The sequence below is a fragment of the Antennarius striatus genome, chromosome 17, assembly GCF_040054535.1.
Source record: "Antennarius striatus isolate MH-2024 chromosome 17, ASM4005453v1, whole genome shotgun sequence".
In the NCBI taxonomy this organism is placed as follows: domain Eukaryota; kingdom Metazoa; phylum Chordata; class Actinopteri; order Lophiiformes; family Antennariidae; genus Antennarius; species Antennarius striatus.
Window position 1 is genome coordinate 19,595,381 of NC_090792.1, and position 20,948 is coordinate 19,616,328.

At 43.2% G+C, this 20,948-nt stretch overlaps 3 protein-coding genes and 2 non-coding genes across 6 annotated transcripts; all 5 read left to right on the forward strand.

The window, feature by feature from the left end:
• The first annotated feature begins 55 nt into the window (after window positions 1-55).
• Window positions 56-4,538, forward strand: cfl2 (cofilin 2 (muscle)). Its single transcript, XM_068339403.1, has 4 exons — window positions 56-194; window positions 2,406-2,713; window positions 3,035-3,111; window positions 3,457-4,538. Exons 1-4 carry the CDS (start codon window positions 192-194, stop codon window positions 3,567-3,569), a joined length of 501 nt encoding a protein of 166 aa, XP_068195504.1. The 5' UTR covers window positions 56-191; the 3' UTR covers window positions 3,570-4,538.
• A 1,921-nt stretch (window positions 4,539-6,459) lies between these two features.
• snx6 (sorting nexin 6) lies at window positions 6,460-13,109 on the forward strand. 2 transcript variants are annotated; one of them, XM_068339406.1, is made up of 14 exons: window positions 6,460-6,477; window positions 6,640-6,690; window positions 8,067-8,171; window positions 8,388-8,498; window positions 8,722-8,843; window positions 9,009-9,132; window positions 9,398-9,493; window positions 9,580-9,685; window positions 9,914-9,989; window positions 10,092-10,131; window positions 10,212-10,298; window positions 10,841-11,000; window positions 11,120-11,205; window positions 11,423-13,109. In XM_068339406.1, exons 1-14 carry the CDS (start codon window positions 6,472-6,474, stop codon window positions 11,474-11,476), a joined length of 1,224 nt encoding a protein of 407 aa, XP_068195507.1. In that variant the 5' UTR covers window positions 6,460-6,471; the 3' UTR covers window positions 11,477-13,109. The 2 variants fall into 2 exon arrangements, with proteins under 2 accessions (XP_068195507.1, XP_068195508.1); XM_068339407.1 differs by having other exon boundaries at window positions 6,462-6,477; window positions 6,643-6,690.
• Window positions 13,110-13,971: 862 nt separating this feature from the next.
• psma3 (proteasome 20S subunit alpha 3) lies at window positions 13,972-19,820 on the forward strand. Its single transcript, XM_068338514.1, has 11 exons — window positions 13,972-14,067; window positions 14,889-14,971; window positions 15,753-15,876; window positions 16,073-16,174; window positions 16,339-16,412; window positions 17,829-17,901; window positions 18,146-18,211; window positions 18,466-18,512; window positions 18,912-18,979; window positions 19,488-19,552; window positions 19,636-19,820. Exons 1-11 carry the CDS (start codon window positions 14,047-14,049, stop codon window positions 19,678-19,680), a joined length of 768 nt encoding a protein of 255 aa, XP_068194615.1. The 5' UTR covers window positions 13,972-14,046; the 3' UTR covers window positions 19,681-19,820.
• On the forward strand, window positions 16,547-16,626 carry LOC137611595 (small nucleolar RNA SNORD53/SNORD92). The gene has a single exon (XR_011038735.1). It is a non-coding gene; the product is annotated as a small nucleolar RNA SNORD53/SNORD92 (small nucleolar RNA).
• Window positions 19,108-19,186, forward strand: LOC137611594 (small nucleolar RNA SNORD53/SNORD92). The gene has a single exon (XR_011038734.1). It is a non-coding gene; the product is annotated as a small nucleolar RNA SNORD53/SNORD92 (small nucleolar RNA).
• Window positions 19,821-20,948: the final 1,128 nt, after the last annotated feature.

Sequence of the window (20,948 nt, forward strand, 5' to 3'; positions counted from 1 at the left end):
TTGCTTGTCTGACGTCATCTCCTTCTGGCCCCGCCCCCTCCTCACCCTCTCCTCACCCCTCCCTTCCTGATCCCCCCTCCCTTCCCACCTCCTCCTCCTCCTTTGATCGGACGGCCACATTCCCCGCTACCTTTCACCCTTTACAAGCCCCGATCTGACAGCGAAACACCGCGGACGAAGCCCGGGACAACATGGTAAGACCCGCCGGTACTCAGCGGCGGCCCCGGGTTCTGCTTGTGGCCGGTAGGAGCCGCCTCTGACGCGGTTCCGTGACTCGCGGCTCTCCGGAGGACCGTTATGTGGCTCAGCTCCGTCGGTAGCGTGATGTTAGCTAGCATGGCTGCCGCTCCGGTTCGTTCGCTGCTCTCCGAGCCGACACCGACGTTTGTTCGGGGTTTCTGCGTCACAGAACCTTTTTTTTTTTCCCCGTTAACGGAGTTTAATTTGGCGACGTTAACGGAGGTTTTTCTGACTTTCCGCGTATAACGGTCGGCGTGCCGGTCAAAGCCGGCCTGGGTTGGGTTGGGCCTGCCTCCAGGCCGTGTGGCCCGGGGCGGCCATCTTCTTCCCGCTGTGGTCCTGCTGTGCTGACCCAGCCTGTGCGGACCGCCGGACCCGGACCGAAGGAGGCCAGGTGGAGCCCCTTATCTAAAATAAACCCGTTAATCTGGATGGATGGCTCCGGGAGCCCCGGTCTATTCCGGGTGAATGACTCTGCAGTCTGAAGGACCGGCGCTGGGTTCCGGTTTAGCCGCCAGTAGGACCACAGAACCGGGTCCGGTCACCGGTGAAGGGACTCATTATTTCCTTCCTGCGTCATCAGAGAAACATTCAAGAGTAAAAGATGACATCATAAAAAAAATAATAAAATGATCAATCAATCAATCAATCAACATTTATTTATAAGACATTTCAAAGCGCTTTACAGATAGAAAGCCAACAATACAAACAAAAATATTTAATATAGTTTATTTTTAAGGTGAGCGAGCTTAATGGATCTAAATGTTTCCTGATCAAAAAAAAATAAAAAAATACACGAATTAATAGTTTTAATTCTATTAACGGGGTCGTGTTGAGGAAGGATTAAAAGTTTAATTCTGATTCTAACTGGTTCTAACTGATAGAAGCTTTTCCTTTGATGCATCTTTAAATAAGAAAAGACAACAGTCAGGATCAAGAATTCTGTTCCGTCCTCTTGTGAATATTGCTTTTTGAATTTAATCTGGATCACCAATCCAGTCCAAACTGAATGTGTAAACGTACATATTTGTCATTTTCAGCGCAGATGTCTAGATGGAATAGTTTTAATTCCAGCGTGATGTTTCCGGATGTCGTCACCCAGACACATTTTCTAGACTCTGATGTCAAGTTTTCCTACAGTTTTGACAGACATTGGGTTAAACAGATGACGCTGTGCTCAGAAATTCAGCCGGACACTGAAATCAACTTCTGATGGATCTGAAATCCATTTCAGACACGTCCCGGTTGAATTTTGTAGTATTTGCTTGTAAATCTTCAGATAAAAATGTCAATTTCACAGACTCTTCATTGGTTTCAGCAATCTGTTGTCATTCTGAACAAATCCAACCATCAGCAGGTATAGACTTTTCAGATTCTTCTTGTGTTTTATCAGCGCTCAAAAGAATCTTTCACCGTTACTGTCCAAACAAACGGTGTGGATGAGATTCTGTAAGTTTCAAAGCAAACTGAGGCCGGATAATCTGACACCAGTCAGCTGATCCGCGGCATAAAGATATTTTTTGATCTCTGGTACAGATGGAACGGATACAGCTCCACCTTCAAATACATCTATTCATTCACAAAAAGAAAAAATGCTCACAATAATCCAGTCGTCTGTTTCCATAGTTACATTACCGATGACTATCGGCTCACATAACACAGTGTAAAGAAATAAAACCAAGCGGGGATGCTAACAGCTCTGTGAGGTTTTCTTTACACACATATTAACATGCTCACCTTAGCATCCGTCTTGTCCGTTCACATGTTTTCTGATTCCAAGGTGACTTCTAGCCCCTTCGGTTTCTTAAATCTCGTAAGTTAACCTGACCGTTAAAAATGTTGCTAGCTAACGTACTTGGACAGGAAGTGAAAAACACAAAAGCTGGGAGTTTAGTTTCATCAACACACTGATGGAGGAAGTCAGAAATTCCACATGTGGAGAGGAAACGGAAAGAAACAAAAAAGAGCAGGACACTGTAGACACACAGACATGTGACTCATGTCTGAGTTGTCATGGTTACAACACATCTCACCTGTCCTGTCCTTGTTGTTTGTATGTTTTTGTTGGTTTACCATGTTCTTTATGCTACGATCTCATCGATCCGATTATAGTTTTGAGTGTTTAAAACTTTTTTTTTCTTTCTTAACAATGTTGTCCTCCGCAGGCGTCAGGTGTAACAGTGAACGATGAGGTCATCAAGGTGTTCAACGACATGAAGGTGAGGAAATCTTCGACCCAGGAAGAGGTGAAGAAGAGGAAGAAGGCCGTGCTGTTCTGCCTGAGTGACGACAGGAAGAAGATCATCGTGGAGGAGGGGAAGCAGATCCTGGTGGGGGACATCGGCGAGACGGTCGACGACCCCTACGCCTGCTTCGTCAAGCTCCTCCCCCTCAACGACTGCAGATACGGCCTGTACGACGCCTTCTACGAGACCAAGGAGTCTAAGAAGGAGGACCTCGTCTTTGTCTTCTGGTACATCTGGCGCCTGTCGTAGATCAGTTTTAGATCGATCATTTTTGATCAGCTGATCAGGATATAATCACAAACGTTTGGATCGCTAGCCTCTTAGATTATCGGATTATTTATTGATGATTAATCAACGTTCGTTAAGGAGAATTGTTCATTTCCAGGTTTTCAATTTATTTACTCAAGAGTGAGAGGAAGCCCGTAGGTTTACCGACAACAGGAAAGCTGTTGCCTAGCGACGCATCAGACAGATTGGAGGGTTTTTATGTTGGCTCACATCACTGAAGGACGCCTGAATGAACCGGTCGTTGGTTCTGTCCTCCTCAGGGCTCCAGACAGCGCCCCACTGAAGAGCAAGATGATCTACGCCAGTTCTAAAGATGCCATCAAAAAGAAGTTTACAGGTGAGTCACCGTGTCACCTGTGATGTCATCATCAGACAGTGACATGCACTGGTTATTATATGTCAGTAGGGGTGCAACCATGGCAACCAGAGACTGCAGAATAAGTGATGCGGGAGGCGGTTTGACCTAAAGTAACCCCTGTTAGCTGTTAGCAAAGCTGTACTGGCTAGTTGTGTCACAAAGCTAACCACGTCCTTCTCTACGTAGCGTTTAGCGGCGTTAGAGTTAGCAGGATTGTCGCTAGCTGGGAGTCGTGAACCGTCTGGTTCTTGTGAACCGTTTGACACACAGGATGTCACTTTTTCCCGCGCGACCCTCCAGTGACCTCGGGTGGTGTCTCCTCAGGTATCAAACACGAGTGGCAGGTGAACGGGCTGGACGACATCCAGGACCGCACGACTTTGGCGGAGAAGCTGGGCGGGAACGTGGTGGTGTCTCTGGAGGGCAAGCCCATGTGATGTCATCACGGAGCGCCAAGCGGAGCCAAGCCAACCGCCGTGCCATCTGTACCGAAGCACCTGACCCCGCCCCTCCCTCCTCCCTGCCGCCCGAACACCGCCGCTTCACCCAGCAGCTTGCTCTGCGTTCATGTCCTGAAGGAGTTAGCGTCTTTAGGCTTCTCTGTTCCTTTTTTTTTGCTGTTTTTTTTTCTTTGGGTTTTTTTTTTGTTTTGTTGTTTTTTTTTTGTTGTTTTTTCCAACATGAAGGAGATCTCATTAACATAATGATATGCAAACACCTCCCAGTTTGTTGCCACATGATTTCTGTTCACCGAGCAGAAATTACAAAAAAAAAAATAAAAAAAATAGAAAATGACACGCGATCAAACCCAGGAAGGTTGTCTCTCTCACACAGCATGAGTTTTGCCAAAAAGTCGTTGTGAAGGAAGCGGCCACGCGCATCGGAGGCTGAGCGCCCTGACGCGAAGCTCCGCCCACCCCCACCCCACCCCCTGCAGCTTTTTACATGACTTTATTTATTATTGTTAACGTGTTTCTTCTTCACTGTTTTCAAACCAGGCAGACTTCTTGTCAGACTATGCATTCGGAAGAGAAGAAGATTATAACCCAGCACTTTTTGTTGAAGCACTACAGGTTGAGACAGAACGCTACATTTTCTGTATTTATGTCACCAAACGAAGGTTTGTTCACTTCGGTTTCCATTCCTGTTGGATTCACCGTCATTCTAGCTGTCTGGTCGTCGCCTTACTTTCAGTTTGAATGTAACCGTAAACACCAGTTAGAGTGCACTTTTATTTTGTAAAGAAAACCACAGGAAGCAGATTTGACCCAGCAGTGAGAGACGACCACCCCCCCCCCCTACAACGACAAGAACAAGAACTCGACGACATCTGTAGCCTTAAAGTGGAACTTTGTTTCTGAGATCGCAGAAGCCACTTTACAATAAAAGCCTGTGGCAGATCTGAAGCCTCCCGCCTTGTCTGTGCTTTTATACCCAGTGTGTGATGTTTCAGGTTCCGTCTCGGTGTCGGTTCTACGTTCTCTGATCATTTTGACCCGTAGAAATACTTACAACCAGTAGGTTCTGTTGAAGATATAAAGGAGCAACCAAAACAGGATTAACTTTAATCTCAGTTTGATTTAGGTTTGTTTGACATCCATTAGATAACTTCAGTAGAACCCTTAGGGATCCAATGTGGCCTTAGTAGGACATGTCATACCAGTATGACAGTAGAACCACAGGAGAACAAGAGGATGACTGAGTGCAACCACATTTAGAATCAGTTCAAGCTGCAATGAAACTCCACAAGAACCTCTGAAAAAAGAAGTTTTAACCCTCTAAGCTGCAGCAGGAACCAGAACCTGGATCATGCTCTCCTTTTAATAGTATTGACCACAGATGCAGGAACACTTAAAACCTGTTTAAAGTATAAAAGAGTGGAAGCCGCTGACACTGATCAGCTCTGGAGAATCTGAGCCTCCTGCTTCTATTTTTGGATCACACATGCTTCTGCGTCCAGTCATCCTCGTCCACAAAAGGCAAAACTGGACGTCCGAGCTGCAGATCAGCTGCTGCTGGGAGACGACTCAGTGATGATGATCAGACTCAGACGTTTGGCTTGTGGCAAAATGATGATATAAATAGGATATAAATTGCCCTGTTTAATCCCAAATAATGATGCACTCAGCCAAAAGGACATACGAGGTATCTTTAAATCAATGGAACAAGGAATAAATGTTTTTCTATTCATTCTTCACATTCCATGCATGTTTTATTCCTCACAACTTCAACAGACGTCATCAGAAAAATGAAATGCTTGGTTTCGCCATGGAAGGAATCTGACCTGGAGGTCTGTTAGCTTCCTAAACAAACCTCCAGACCTCCTGCCTGAGGAGCAGAGAAGGACGTCAAACCAGCTGATTCCTCCATTCACACAAGTCAGAACAGATAATTGGCAACTACTGTACATCATATTGGAGTTACTAACACATTAATGTATAAGCAATAAAGCAAAAAGCAGTGTTTTAACTTTGTACTTTTAATTATATCTGAAATAAAATTTGGAGGGCTTTAACTTTTAAGTATTATTCTACTTCTGCAAATAACTGATGACTTTATAAGGTGAAAGTTTGGGTTGCATTTTGAGTTGAAAACCATCAGCAGATATTTTGAATGGGGATGACTAAAAACAGTTTTTCCTTTAGGATCTGAATACTTGACATGTTAAAGAAATGAAACTTGAAAAGGTTTTAAATTTTTCCTTAAGACTCGTGAAAAATTGCCTCTGGCTTTTCTCAAAATAGATTAAAAAAGAAAAATGATTATTGATTGTTTTCACAAAATAATCTGAATTAAACGTTGATACCATGTTACGTAAGGCTTTTTTTATTTTGATTTGACGTTTGACACTGAGGACCTGTTACCCAGAATGCCTGCGGTGAGTCAGCACATCGCAGTTTTGTCTGCCCCTGCTGGCCACAAGGTGAACTGCAGGCGGATTTATTTCCACCGAACCAAGTTTGGTTACAGTATTCAAAACATTTAGAAAAATAAATAAATCTTGGAGCAATCGCTGCAAATGTTTGATTGTTAAGAATTTTTTTCCACTGTGTTGTACACATGTGTTTTGAGCAGGTTCTGTAGACTGCCGGTGTATTTGCTCAGGTGTCATAATGTAGTTTTTAGACGTGTATTTCATTTCCGGTGCTTTTTAAATAATGGAACCCAAAATGATTTCGTACACTAAAATGCTTTATGAGCAAGCAGTAATGAATAATAACAAAGCTTTCACTCGTATCTGTGACTCAGCGTTATCACTTTTGTTCTTCTTCATGTTTTGATTCATGAAAGCAGCCGCCGTGACGTCATTGTACTTCCTGTCTCCACCCGTTCGCAGCCATGATGGTGGGTCTGTCTCTTTTTCCTGCTCTCCCTCTTGTTTTTCTCTGGTATTAACAACACGCCGGTGAGCCCCGGCGCTCCGGTGGTTGAGTTGTTCTTGTATTACGGTAAACGAGCTGTCGGTGTTTCCGTTAACCAACAACTCTGTGTTTCCTCTGTGCGCAGCAGGAAGGGCTGGACGACGGACCCGACTTCCTCTCCGAGGAGGACCGGGGAGTGAGTGCTCACTTTATTACTAATCTGTCCTCCAGTGTGCGTCTGTCCGCCTCTGTCGTGTCTGTGTCCCGGTAAAACTAGCCGCTTAGCAGCGGTTCCGGGCTAGCGGTGTTGGCTAGCGCTAGCACCGTGCGAACGAGCTCCAGGCTGGGTGACAGCTGTGGTTCAGCTGCTGTTTGTCGGACAGTGAGACAGCTGCAGGCCGTTAGCCTGACCGGCTAGCCAGCTAGCTAGCTAGCTAGCTAATAGAGAAGCATAGGCTGTGCTAGTGATTGAATTAACGAGTTGTTAATCCATTGCTCTGGTTTGCTGGTTAACTCTGAGGCAGTCACATGACTCTGTCACACACACACACACACACACACACACACACACACACACACACACACACACACACACTGCTCTCTGGTGGTGTTTGGATAGCTCCCTTCAGTCCAGATAAAGTCAGATGTCGAGTTCAGTGACATTCTCTTCTCCTCTCTGCTTGTGTCACTGTTTTATCTGGAGCTCAGCCGAGGTCCAGATCCAGAACTACTTTGTCTAGTTCGGGTTTTTGAGTTGTGTACTTTCATCTTTCAGTCACGTGATTTAAAAAAAAAAAAAAGTTGGGTGAAAGTGAGAATCACCATTCCAAACTCATGTTTTCAGGTTTTCTTTTTTGTGCATCCTTGAGCCAAAACACAATAAAAGGCTCACACACAAATGGAGTACTTCCTTAAAATTACAGAATTTTAAAGGAAAAAAAAAAGATTTAAAAAAAAAATTCTGTGGTAATAATGTGCTTCTATCGGTTTATATGTTCATAAGAAACTAATGGGCTTTAATGTGTTGGTTTCAGTGTACAGTGAACATGAGATCCAGGAACCTGTTCATCAGCTTTATTCACACAAACTACAGAAATATGAGATGAACTCAGCTCAGGGTGGATGTAATCCAGTAATTGCTTCCTGCTAAATGTGTGTTTATCATTTCGTGACATAAAGCTCTTGAAACAACATGTTCAGATGCAGTGATGGAGGTCATCCCGACACTGATAATTACAGCTTCTACAGACAGAAAGTAGTGATCAAGCACGAAAAGCAAAGAGATTTGCTCATTTGGGGTTATGATGACTCAAGTGAGTTCTCAGCATTAAAGAGCATAACATGTACATTATGTAGAAGGTGTTGTATGTTTAAAGAATGTTTGAACTTGTTTAGATTGCACCCAGATTTATTCTATTTTTGGATTCTGTAAAACCACTGCCATGTCAGAGTTGGCGCTCATAATTTTCTTGTTCCTTACTTTCTATGTTCTATCCACCGCTACATGATTGAACGTGTTTGTGTCTGTTGCTGTGGTGCATGATGGGATATGTGCTCTCTGTCTTCCTGCAGCCGCGGGCAGTGAATGTAGACCTGCAGACGGATGCCACGCTGCAGGTCGACATCTCCGATGCTCTGAGTGAGAGAGACAAGGTCAAGTTCACCGTCCACACCAAGGTGAGGCCGCCGGACTCAGTGGAACCATTTTCAGGTTAAAATCCTTTCAATCACAGGAACTGGATTTGATTTGTTTTGCTCAGACCGCTGGAACCTCACCTTAAGTTGAAGAGCCGTGTATGCATTTATATTTTCACAGAACAAGGACTGTGTGAGGTGATCATCCAGATTTATATTTGTTTTCCTGTCGGCTAATCTATAAAATCTCTTCTCCAGAGCACACTCCCCAACTTCAAGCAGAACGAGTTCTCAGTGGTCCGACAGCATGAAGAGTTCATCTGGCTGCACGACTCGTTTGTCGAGAACGAAGACTACGCTGGATACATTGTGAGGAACACACACACACACACACACACACACACACACACACACACACACACACACACACACACACACACACACACACACACACACACACACACACACAAACTTATACACTACAGATTGCCCTCATAAAACAAACACAACTGGTTCCTAGAGGTTGTTCTACTTATTTGTAGAACAAATCAGTTTTATAACTTGTTCTTGTGTTTGCTGCTGTTTTGCGTAGATCCCCCCTGCACCCCCCAGACCAGACTTCGATGCATCCAGAGAGAAGCTTCAGAAGCTGGGGGAGGGAGAAGGATCCATGACGAAGGAGGAGTTCACCAAGATGAAGCAGGAGCTGGAGGCGTGAGTCAATAAGCTGAGAGTCGACTTCCTTATCCTGTCGTTCTGATTGCATTGATTTTATTTGTATTTAATTTAACTTTTAATTTTACCAGAATAATCTCACTGTCTAAAAACCCTTTTAGACGAGAGTCGTAAAGTAAAGAATTGCCGTGTTTTTCCTCTCAGGGAGTACCTGGCCATCTTCAAGAAGACAGTCGCCATGCACGAGGTCTTCCTGTGTCGTGTGGCGGCTCATCCTGTCCTCAGGAAAGACCTCAACTTCCATGTTTTTCTGGAGTACAATCAGGACGTGAGTTTCTCACCCATGATGCACCTTCATATTTACTACGCTGTTGACTAGCGTTTAGTTGAAGTTAGTTGAACAGGATCAATTGTGTCGGGATGTATGACTGCAGCTGAGATGAAAAATGAAAGCAGAATGAAAGAGGTGCTAAGGTGGTATCTTGTGGTTCTCCACTGGATAAATCACAAAGGATGATACGAGTGAATAAAAGATCTGCTCCATGTAGAGTCCGTATTATCATATGTGACCTTTGACCTCTTCTGTCTGACAGCTGAGCGTACGAGGAAAGAACAAAAAGGAGAAGCTGGAGGACTTCTTTAAGAATGTGGTGAAGTCAGCCGACGGCGTCCTGGTGGCCGGAGTCAAGGTGACAACAGGAACCCAGAGTTCAGAGCTGCTTCTTTAACGTCCTCCTGTATCAGCCATTACTGATGTTCCTCGTCTGGGTTTCAGGATGTGGACGACTTCTTTGAGCACGAGAAGACGTTCCTGTTGGAGTATCACAACAGAGTCAAGGACGCGTCGGCCAAATCTGACAGGATGATCCGCTCGCACAAAAGTAAGAAGGACATTGATTTACCAACAGAAGGCTCGTCGGTGTGGCGCTTCAAAGACTTGATGTGCACTGTCTAGTTGCATCATGGGAAATGAGAGTTGGGATTTATCTTATTGTTAACGTTAATAGATGTTCTGGACCAGTAGTTGTCTTTTAATGAATGTGAATGAGGCAGATGCTCCATTTGAAGCTGAGACCAAAGTATGTGTGTGTGTGTGTTTTTGTGTCCAGACGCTGCAGATGACATCAACAGGATCGCCTCGTCTCTCTACACACTGGGAACGCAGGACTCCACAGACCTCTGCAAGTATGAACAAACCTGTTTCTGTCGGCAGCAGTGGATTTATGTTCATCTTTCACACAGACGTCTCTCACTCTTGTTGATCCGTTCTTGTTTGTTTTATTTCAGGTTCTTCCTAAAAGTGTCGGAGCTGTTTGAGAAAACAAGGGTATGATTTTTTTTTAAATGACATTTGCTGACATTTTTTTACTTATCGAGCTGATTCGTCTTTTTCATGTCATTTTACAGAAGATTGAAGCTCGAGTTGCAGCAGACGAAGACCTGAAGCTGGCCGACCTGCTGAAATATTACCTGAGAGAATCACAGGCTGCAAAGGTCTGATATTTATTCATGTGTTTGATGTTGATTCAGTCGTAACTCAAGGTACGAGCTGCTCGACAGACGAGTTATTGGAGATAAAAGCCGTCGCTCTGTCCATATTTTTGGATCCAACATCGGTGAGAATGGATCTTGTTCTCGTTGGTGGAGTAGTTCCTGTGTTCTCGTGACTTTACTTAACTTATACATAATTAATTATACACAGGTAAAGTCTGCATGTGTACTGGTTGAGAAAAAATTACCAAATAATTTTTCAAAAATAATTTTGGGGCTTTTGAGGCTTTTTTCCAAGGCTGGAACAGATTAAAATGTTTTTAGTTCTTTTAAACGGGTTAATTTGAGTTTGGTCACTGAACTTATTAAACTGGTTTCTGGAGGAACTACTCTAGTTCGTCTTTCACACAGTACAACATAAAAATGAGCAGCTCCATGTTTGCATGACTGATATACAGTATATCACATAAAACAGAGGGAACACGACACCCCCCTCAGTGAGAGAATGTCTTCATCGGGTGTCTGGTATTGACTGGTGTTTGCAGGACCTGCTCTACCGGAGGAGCCGGGCTCTGGTGGACTACGAGAACGCCAACAAGGCCCTGGATAAGGCTCGAGCTAAAAACAGAGACGTCCTGCAGGCGGAGACTAGCCAACAGCTCTGCTGCCACAAGTTTGAGAAGATCTCCGAGTCCGCCAAACAAGGTCAGCCCCCCCCCACCTCAGGAACGTCCCACAGATGTGTTTATGTAACAGTTTGCCCCCTTTAGCTCTCGGATGGTTTAAATCCTGACGTGTCTTCCTTTGCTGGTTTGTGGATGCAGAGCTCGTAGACTTCAAGACGAGACGAGTGGCGGCGTTCAGGAAGAACCTGGTGGAGCTCGCGGAGCTGGAGCTTAAACATGCCAAGGTAACGGAACCCCGCAGAGAGGAGATGTGACAGGAAGTCCTCCTCCTATAGAGTGGATGTAATTTGCATATCTTAACATATGTTATTCAGGTTGAGGCTCTGGACTTGTTTTTGTCCTCTTATCGCTGTCATGTGTTCTCCTGACTTCTTCCTTCTCAGTTCATGGTTAAAAGCTTCTAGAATGTTCTGACCCCCCCCCCCCCCCTCTGACCTACAGGGGAACCTCCAGCTGTTGCAAAGCTGTCTGGGCATCCTGAAAGGTAACACTTAACCACGTGGCCCCGCCTGCATCCGACAGGACACGCCCTTTGTCACGGACCTGCCCCTCTCAAACTGGACACACCCACTGCAGGGCGGAGCCTGGGCGGATGAACCTGACTGAGAACTGTGTAGCAGAAAGAGAGGGAGAAAACAGAGGGTTAAAAGAGACACGGCATCACGCGTCTTCATCCTTAACCACACACAGTCCTCTTCATCTCCTTCATCCTCCTCCTCATTCCGCTCCTCCTTATTCTCTCGCTCTTTCCAGCAGCACCTGGATACTGGTTCTGCTGGTCCCAGTTGAGCCAGCATTTCCTGAGTGACATCGTATGAGATCATCTGAAGAAACACAAATGTGTCGGATTCATGAGAAACAAAACAAAGTTAAAAAGCTGAAAACTTCAATTGATGTGAAGAAACTATTACACAAACACAATAAAAACATCTTTCGACCCTAAGCTAATAAAACATCACACTGATGGGATGTGAAGCCTTGGTGTGTCTTTAGTCCCTCAGGTGTGATGGATGACCACAAACATACCAATGTCACTCAGAGGAGATGCTCCGATGCGGCTTCTGGTCCATGTTAGTCTCCACCCTGAAACAAACGTCAATCTGCACCAAGCCTTATTTTCTCTTTTTGAGTCATGAAAGTCTTTCTGGAACATTTCCACCTCTTTCCATCTTTAAATCTACCTGGAGGTCCTGGCGATGGACCGGAGCAACTAATTCTAGTCCTTAAAATGAAAACAGCTTACTTTCCTATCTGATAATTGGGAAATGCAGAAGCATTAAACGGTACAAACATTTAGCTGCAGGACAAACATGTTTGAAGAATTTCTTAAAATTAGTTTCAGGTTCAAGATAATGAGACTTTAATGACTCAAGAACAGAAAGTACTCGACTTGTTTTTAACGGTCCAGATGGTTATTTGGTTCCAGCTGCTGGTGTACGTCTGTCCATCTGTTCTGTTGAGTATATAAAGTTTTACCTCTGCTTAAGTCATCATCAGCATTTCACTCTGGTTTCAGTTTTCCTCCTCTTCCTTTCTCTGCTGTCTTATTTTGGTGGTGTGTGTCAGGGGGTCATTTTAATGTGTCGGTGAACTTCCTGTTCTGCTGCTCTGTGATGGCATTTGGAGTCCAGCTGTTCGGTTTCTGTTCTTATAAAAGTGTAATGTTACTAAATAAAAAAAAAGCCTTGTATATGTTTGTATTAGTTATCTAATGAACGCTAATCATCATCGTGACCACCATCATCATCATCACTAACTGTACCTTGTTTTTTTTTTCTCTGAATCGGATGTTTTTCTGTCATTCCAGCTGACGGTGGAGCTTCAGTCTGTTTGCCTTAATGTCGATCAGTTGCTCCATTTGATTTCCTGTAAAGAAGTTAAAATGACAGAAAGAAAACTGTTTTTGTTCTTTCTTTTTTAAAGTGCACTGTATATGAATGTTTTTTCACTCTTACGTGACCAAAGCTTCAATTACTGATTCAAGATGGAGATTCGAGTTGAAGAAATAAAATGACGAGAAGAATAAGAGATCATAATGAGATTCACAACATTTTAGTTGTTTAAACTTCAGCAGGTCTGTAATCCACCCTGGTCATACTGAGATTGAATAAAACTTTACGGACACTTTTCTTAAAATCCTGTGTCACCTGTTCACTTCATGCCTTTATCCATGAAAACGTCTATGGATAGAGTTAATTGAATTGTGCATGTAAAAGCTGGAGTTTTGATACTCGAGCATGATGACACCCATGATAAATTAAGCTAATAAATTTAACCTATTTGCTGAAATTTGTTGAAAAGTTTCAGCTGACAACAGGTATTTTATACCTTAGCAAGGGTTATTGTGTGGCAGAGTTCACACACTGTGCAGACAGTATAAAAAATGTGACGATTAATATTATGAATATCAAAAAATGCTAAAAAAAATTCATTTTAGATTTTTTTAATCTATATGTTTTCAGTATCTTAAATATTAATATGGCTTCAAACATCAAAGGCCATAGTGCAATGAAAAAGTCTATTTATATTCAGATTTATTCTAATTTTTAAAAAACCACAACAGAAGCGGGTTAAATGTATTTCAACAAGTTCAAAAGAAGCAGAAACACGATCAGAAATCGTGTTCGATTTCTGCACGGAGACCAATTAGAGACGTCTTATGGTATGACGTCACTGTAGCTATCACTCCACAGATATAGAGGGCAGCCTTGAGCTCAAGTGAGACTGACATCACTTCTTCTGTGGTGTGAATGGGGTCAAGTTTATTCCAAAAACCGGAAGACACAGAAATTTATTTTACATTCGTTACATTTTCTTTAACAATACATTGTCCAATAAAGGTATTTATACTGACAAACCCAATAAAATATGTGATCAAATTCTTCAAAAGAATAACGCTATAGCGACTCTGAGAGCTTTTTAAAAAAAATTTTTTAAAAAAGCTGTTTTAATGCTTTTATTTTGAAAGCTAAGCGGATATGGATGTGCGGTGCTGTTAGCAATTTACACTCTAACGTAGCACAGGGACTGAGCTGCTTACAAGAGGCGCTGAAGTTTGAGCTAAAATGAGCTCCATCGGGACCGGGGTAGGTGTTTCCGTGGTTTTTCTCGGGTGAATTTTAACTTTCAATTCATTTAACCTGTTTCTGAGTCACTTTTTACTTCAGTAGCAGGACACAAATACCCATTTATACGCGTTAACGTGAAGTCATTCATAATAACTTGGAGCTAGCTTGCTAGCATGTTCGGCTGCTGAGTCACAATGAGGCCTGCTAGCCGAAGATGAACTGAAAATGAAAGTAGAGGCGGTCGTTTTACGATGTTAGATTTACTTTGGATGTAGATTCCTTTTGCTTAAAAATGAAAAGAAATGAAGGAATCCAACCGCAGCATGGTTGTAATTTGTGATGTTGACATGTAATGGAAGGGTCGGTGATAACTGGTAGCTCCGGTTCATCCAAACTCCCTTCAAATCATGTTCATGTTAGCTTGTGTGTCAGCTAGAGAAAGTACAGTTCTGTGTCCTTAATTAGGCTATTGTCATGTTTTACTTCGGACTGGATTAATTTGGTTATAGTTCTGCAAATTAAAGACAATAAGTCAGTGATTTATGGGAAATGATTGGGGTTGTTAAAAAAATGCTGGGTCCAGCTTCTTTAATATAATATTTATTTATTGTTTCATTTTATGGACTGAATGATAATTATAGTTAACCGTCCTGATGTAGGTCAACATATTTGAGCAGAAACATGTATCTTTGTCAGTCGAGATTGTTTGAAGTGCAGTAATATTGGATTATTTGTGCTGGATCAGAAGTGATCATAAATTATGTCATAATCCACGTGTTTGGTTTGATAACAGATTAATAATTTGTGTGTGTGTGTGTGTGTGTGTTTGTGTCTTGCAGTACGACCTGTCGGCCTCCACCTTCTCTCCAGATGGCCGAGTGTTTCAGGTGGAATATGCCATGAAAGCTGTAGAGAACAGCAGGTCAGCGGCTTCATTTCATTTCAAACAAACTTGCAAGCTTGTGTTCACAGCAAAGTGAGGAAGGGACCACATGACAGAGGTGACCAATCAGATGTCTGTATTTTTAGAGGTGTCAGAAGTTACTTGATTTTGTGGGTGAGATGAAATCAACCAGTCTGCTGCATCTTTCGACCACCAGCACTGGGTTTTGGTCAGTTTTATAGATTTACGTTCCAATGTTTTAAACTGCTTGATCAACTTATTCATTGGTTGCCAGGGCTTTACCAACTGACCTCCTTCGGTGGACTTTCTCCGTCGCGCTGGACATTTATCAGTGTTTTTTTTTCTGTTCTTGACCAATCCCAAGATCCCTCTCCCAGGGCGACACCGTGTTCGCTCGCGGGTGAGCTCTGACATGCGAATTTTGTTGCATTGTAAGATGCCGCAATTTTTCCATCTTACCCTGATTCTCCATCATCTGTTCCATTGCTGGATCAGTTGTCAAGATGCTAATTTCGATGATTAGAAACATGGTTTTCACTGATAAGCTCCTGCAGACTCCCCCAGCCCTCCAGGTTGAAAAACGTCATTGACGTCTATAGAAATCAATGGTAGCCAGTGAGTTAATCAGTTGAAATGTATGTAAAGGCACGCCTTAAGTGTACGTTTGTAGAAACAACATATAATCCAACTGAGGTTTTCCTACTTTTTGATTGTGACTGAGAAAACTTCCCGGATGTGTGGTTCCACCTCAAGAACCTCTAGCAGCCGACTTCACCTCACTGTCTGTGTTATGTTTCAGCACGGCCATCGCCATCCGCTGTAAGGACGGCGTTGTGTTTGGGGTGGAGAAGCTCGTTCTGTCCAAACTGTATGAGGAGGGCTCCAACAAACGCATCTTCAACATCGACAGACATGTTGGCATGGTAATGCTGCACACACGGAGCAGCTCTGACTGTTTGCATGTGTGAGGGTTGTAACTATGGTAACACTTACTATGTTTGGGGGGGTGATTCTGTCGTCTAATATAGCTGCTGTTTGAAATAGGAAGTGAAATGATGTCAGAGGCGAATGATTCAGTCTGACTTGTCGCTCGCCCTGTCTCTTTATCCCTCTCCCCAGGCGGTCGCTGGCCTGTTGGCTGATGCTCGCTCACTTGCTGATGTAGCCAGAGAAGAGGCCTCCAACTTTAGATCTAACTATGGACACGACATTCCATTAAAGGTTGGCTGTCTCTTCTTCTGGTGAACCTCCCCACAACCTGCAAACCTCATTCTCACCTGAACACAGAAGCCAAATCTTCCCTTCAGAATGTTCTTGATGTCTTTATAAAGAGTATGGAAAGTGCAAGTGTGATGCTAAGCTAACATGATTTCTTCTTTTCGCAGCACCTGTCAGAGAGAGTGGCCATGTACGTCCACGCCTACACACTGTACAGCGCTGTACGGCCGTTTGGTTGTAGGTGAGTTTGAAACCTTCATATCAGCTGTTGGATGACTTGGATGACAGTGGTGCGTTCAGGTGCAACGCGGTGAAAGTAAAGCCCAGGGTTAGTAGAACATGAAAGAGAGACACGCATCAGTAAGAGATTCCAGGGAGGGATGATGAGAGTCACACAGGTTTCGCTCACTGGACTGAACTCCTGTGATGTCACTTCCTCTTGGCTGTCTGACCAATCCCTGAGCTCAATCAACCTTACACACACTCACACACCTGCCTCTATTTCACATTATCACAGATTTGTTCAGTCAGGTTGTTTCATCAATGGAGTGTGACCGGTTGGTGAATCTTAGCGTTAATAATTAAATCACGGAGCTGAACTTCACCAGCTGTTGTGTAGTGATGCGTTCAGGTGCAACAAAGTGACAGACGCAGTTTAAAATTAGAGTTGAGATCAGACAGAGACACAGTAATATTGTGTGAGTTTTTACTTTAGTTATGCTCTTTCGTTTCCCTCTGTTCTGCAGAAGTGTTGCGTCCTTGAAGTGTCAGCGCACCTGTGATGTTCACACGTGGTTACGGTTGTGTAACCGCTGGTTACCACGTGATCAGACATGAGACTGACTTCACCATGTTGAGAATATTCTGACAGGTCCCTCAGATGTGTACCTTAAGTCGTATTAGATGATACACTGCATACAGCATGTTGTGATTAGCATGCTATTAGTGAATACAGGTGAATGAGCACAAGTACTTTGTGCAATGAATAATTTAAAAGACTTAAACTAGGCTGGAGTAGCTTTTAATGCAGACCTACAGGCAGGGTTGCCTTTTAACAAGCTCTCATTATTTGTAAGAAACGATGATGCAGCACGAACGTGTGGCTTTTCAATATCTCTTGGTAAAATCATTGCGAGTAAAGAAACCACAAGAAGAGCAAATGAAGGAAATAAAAAAATCTCTGTTCTGCTTAACTCATCAGCTGCCAGGGTTTTGTAGCAAACGAACTCCTTGGTGGACTTTCTCCGATGCTCCGGATGTTTATCTGTGTTTTCTTTCTGTTCTTGAGTGATCAGAAAAAGCTTCCCTCAGAGTGACACCGTGTTTGCTTATGGGTGAGGGCTAACATACTCAAACTTTTTTGCATCGTAAGCTGGTGCAACTTCTGTCTTCCTCTGATTCTCCATCCTCTGGATCAGTCGTCCTGACACTAAATTCCATGATTAGAAGCCTGATTTTCACTGACAAGCTCTGCCAGCTCTCCCTTTTAAAAAACGTAACTGTGGTCATTAGCAGCCACTGAGCTAAAGAGTTTGAGGTTGAATAGTTGCTTCTGAAGATCCAACATAAAATGTATTATCTGTTTTTTGCCTGGAAACATTATTTCTGTGTGGTGTGTGGTTGCTGTGTTGTTTATGTTGCTGCTTTCTGTCTGCAGTTTCATCTTGGGCTCGTATGATAAAGACGACGGTCCTCAGCTCTACATGGTCGACCCGTCTGGCATTTCATACGTGAGTCAGCTCAGAAGCTATTCTGTTCCACACTTCAGTCCTGCGAATAAAACTGATATCAGATGAGGGTTTATGTTCCATGAAGGAGGAGCATCGTAAACCCAGAGTAGCTCTTTCTATTTTGACACGGATTGTGTGATGGCGCAGCAGCAAAGACTCTTTTCAATGCTGCCCTTTTCTTTTCCTGGTGAGATCCTACGGAGTCCCAGTCAGACCAGTAATGAGGCTGCGTTTGTCTTTTCAGGGCTACTGGGGCTGCGCCATTGGAAAAGCCAAACAAGCTGCCAAGACAGAGATCGAAAAACTGCAGGTGAGTCTGAGGCGGTCTCTCCAGCTCAGAACATGCCATCAGTCCATCAGCCGATCAATAAATAAAGTCTCCTCAAAGGTTCCAGCTCCTCCAGAGTGAAAATAATCTCATGTTTCCATCACATGACTCTAAATTGCTTCTCTGTGAGACACTGTTTTTTACCGAAGTTCAGTAAATATTGGATAATCAGAATAATCCACTGTCTTGATTCTGAGGTTCTATTTGCTTCTTGCTGATATTTGTTTGTTTGTCAGATGAAGGAGATGACTTGCAGGGAGCTGGTCAAAGAGGTCGCTAAAATGTGAGTCAGTGAACAACCACACAGTTAATTCACTGGAACTGGCAATGAGATGATTTTTATGAAACCGTTCTTGTTAGTTCCTTTTTGTCTGTGATGACTGAGCTATTTAAGGGACTGATCTGAAAACAGAAAGTAAACAGGCATTAAGTAAACATGGACTACATTTATGTCCAGCATCTATATGTATGTATTAGGGCTGTCTACTCCACAGTAGCCCAGAATTGTCCAGCAAAGACCATTTTGCAGATTATGAAAAGTGAATTTTATTCTCCAAACTGATTTAATGAAATGTTATTCATCTGTGCTCAGACTGTTAGTACTTCAGAATTAGCGTCGCTCGTTTCATCTGATAAAGCTCCTGCCTTGTCTCCACTGAGTGTGTCGTGTGTTTGATTCCAGAATCTACATCGTTCATGACGAGGTGAAGGACAAAGCGTTCGAGTTGGAGCTCAGCTGGGTTGGAGAAGGTGAGTCGTTGACCAATCAGGCCCCTCATCGTCCTCCGGGAGCCGCTCCTGTCCTGTTACGGATGGATCCACAGTCACATTGTCAATTACAGCCTGTCGAACGGATTTAGGTTCTTTAATTTACCTGGGAGACATGATGAGAGTCCAGAAGGTTTCGCTCACTGGCTGAACTGCTGTGATGTCACTTCCTCTTGGCTGTCTGACCAATCCCTGTGCTCAACTCACCATGCAGAATCTTTAATATTAATATTTTATATTCCTGCTCATTATCATCATAATTTCAACTTTATTAAAAATAACGTTGCCATTGTTAATGTTCATCAGATGTGTTATTTACAAACTGCTCTTTTTCTGGGCTTTAATGAGTCTATTATTATTGTATTATTTATTCAGCCAGAACATTCTCAACATAATCGCTAGTAGGAAACATGCTGTCTTCTTCTGTACCTGCTGATGTTTGTGTTGCTATAGCGACAGAGCTGACTCCAGTGCCTTTCTTCTCCAACAGTCACAGATGGACGTCATGTGCTGGTACCGAAAGACGTGAGGGAGGAAGCTGAGAAATATGCAAAGGTGAGCAGGACTCCTGCAGTGACCCCCCCACCACCACCCACACCCACCTGCAGTCACCTGATCCTGTTTTTGTTTTCTTTCAGGATTCTCTGGAGGAGGAGGATGATTCTGATGAAGATAACATGTAGTGTCAGCACTGACCTTGCTTCCCCCACACAAATATTCTCCATCTCAGATTATTTTTTATGTTTTATAGTTGATAAACATTCATGTGGTTGTTTCTTTTTCTTTTGATCAAGATTTGAAAATAAAAAAAAGTTAAAATTTCTGTACCAGAAGTGTTTTTCTGTCTGAAGTAGCAAATATCTATTAAACACATGCTTTAAAAAATGAACAAAAGCACAATCAGTTTGATGAATATAATTTGTATTTTCACAAACTCTTTGTGGCATTATTTATTTTTATTTAGAAATATGTAACAGACACGTTAATCGCTCAGTTTTTCTAGTGAATGGCGTCTGACAAGCAGCCATCGCTCCGTTTAGAAATAACCTCCACAATCCCAAAGAGGAAGATGACATATATGGAATCCTGTCATCCTCTTCCTGTTACGTCAAAGCCCTGACGTTCCGCCCACTCCAGCTCTTTACAAACGGCGCCACAAACACTAACTGTACTCCGCCAAAAGGCGACGTTCGCTCCCGTGATTGTCTTTCGAAACGTGTATTTATCGGCCGACCTCCGCCATCGAGCTTCAGCTCTGCTCGTTTACTCCATGTTTATGCTGTGAAAACTGCAGTCGAGCAGTTTGTTGTGAAGCCTGGTTCAAGTCGAGCCCTGATCCGTGACGTTGTCTCATAAGGAAGCGGCGTCGCCAGGCTTCACTTGAAAACTAGACATTTATTGGTTTGTTACGGTTTGCGGTCACTAATTGATGTGATAGAACAAAATAAATGATCGCAGTCGAAGTCCTGATGATACGTCTCAAAAACGGCGTACTTGTCATTATATTAAGCAGCGTGTATTTCAGTAAACATTAAAGTTTTGTTCAGTGTTTGACGTCTCCTTGCATTTCAATCCATTGGCGTTCTCGGTCCAAAACTAGTGAATTAATTTAAATCGTTTCACTAAATTAACATAGTAGGCAAATATATTAGTAATTCGAATTGTTTCATGTTTTAGTTTTCTACTAAGTACACAATTTATCAACCAAAAAGGTAAAAACACCTCTTGCAGATTTTTGAATGGAGTTCGGTGGGCAGATCCCCAGCACGTATCGGGGCGGGGCTTCCTACATTGTCAAGAAAGACAAGGAAGCTCTCTCAGCCAATAGCGAGCCGGTGTTGCTGAGCACAAAGCGCGCGAGACCAATGGCGAGCTCGAGTGGCGGACTTTTCTTCTGGACTCATCTCTGATTGGATCCTTTGACGCCCGATGCCGTCATCTCCCTCGTGGC

Coding starts and splice junctions, on each gene's coding strand:
- psma3 (XM_068338514.1), top strand. CDS start 14,047: ATGAGCTCCATCGGGACCGGG. Junction 15,877..16,072: donor TCGACAGACATGTTGGCATG/GTAATGCTGCAC, acceptor CCCTCTCCCCAG/GCGGTCGCTGGCCTGTTGGC. Junction 16,175..16,338: donor GACACGACATTCCATTAAAG/GTTGGCTGTCTC, acceptor TTCTTTTCGCAG/CACCTGTCAGAGAGAGTGGC.
- cfl2 (XM_068339403.1), top strand. Junction 2,714..3,034: donor GACCTCGTCTTTGTCTTCTG/GTACATCTGGCG, acceptor TGTCCTCCTCAG/GGCTCCAGACAGCGCCCCAC. Junction 3,112..3,456: donor CATCAAAAAGAAGTTTACAG/GTGAGTCACCGT, acceptor GTGTCTCCTCAG/GTATCAAACACGAGTGGCAG.
- snx6 (XM_068339406.1), top strand. Junction 8,844..9,008: donor ATGAAGCAGGAGCTGGAGGC/GTGAGTCAATAA, acceptor TTTTCCTCTCAG/GGAGTACCTGGCCATCTTCA. Junction 9,990..10,091: donor GACTCCACAGACCTCTGCAA/GTATGAACAAAC, acceptor GTTTTATTTCAG/GTTCTTCCTAAAAGTGTCGG.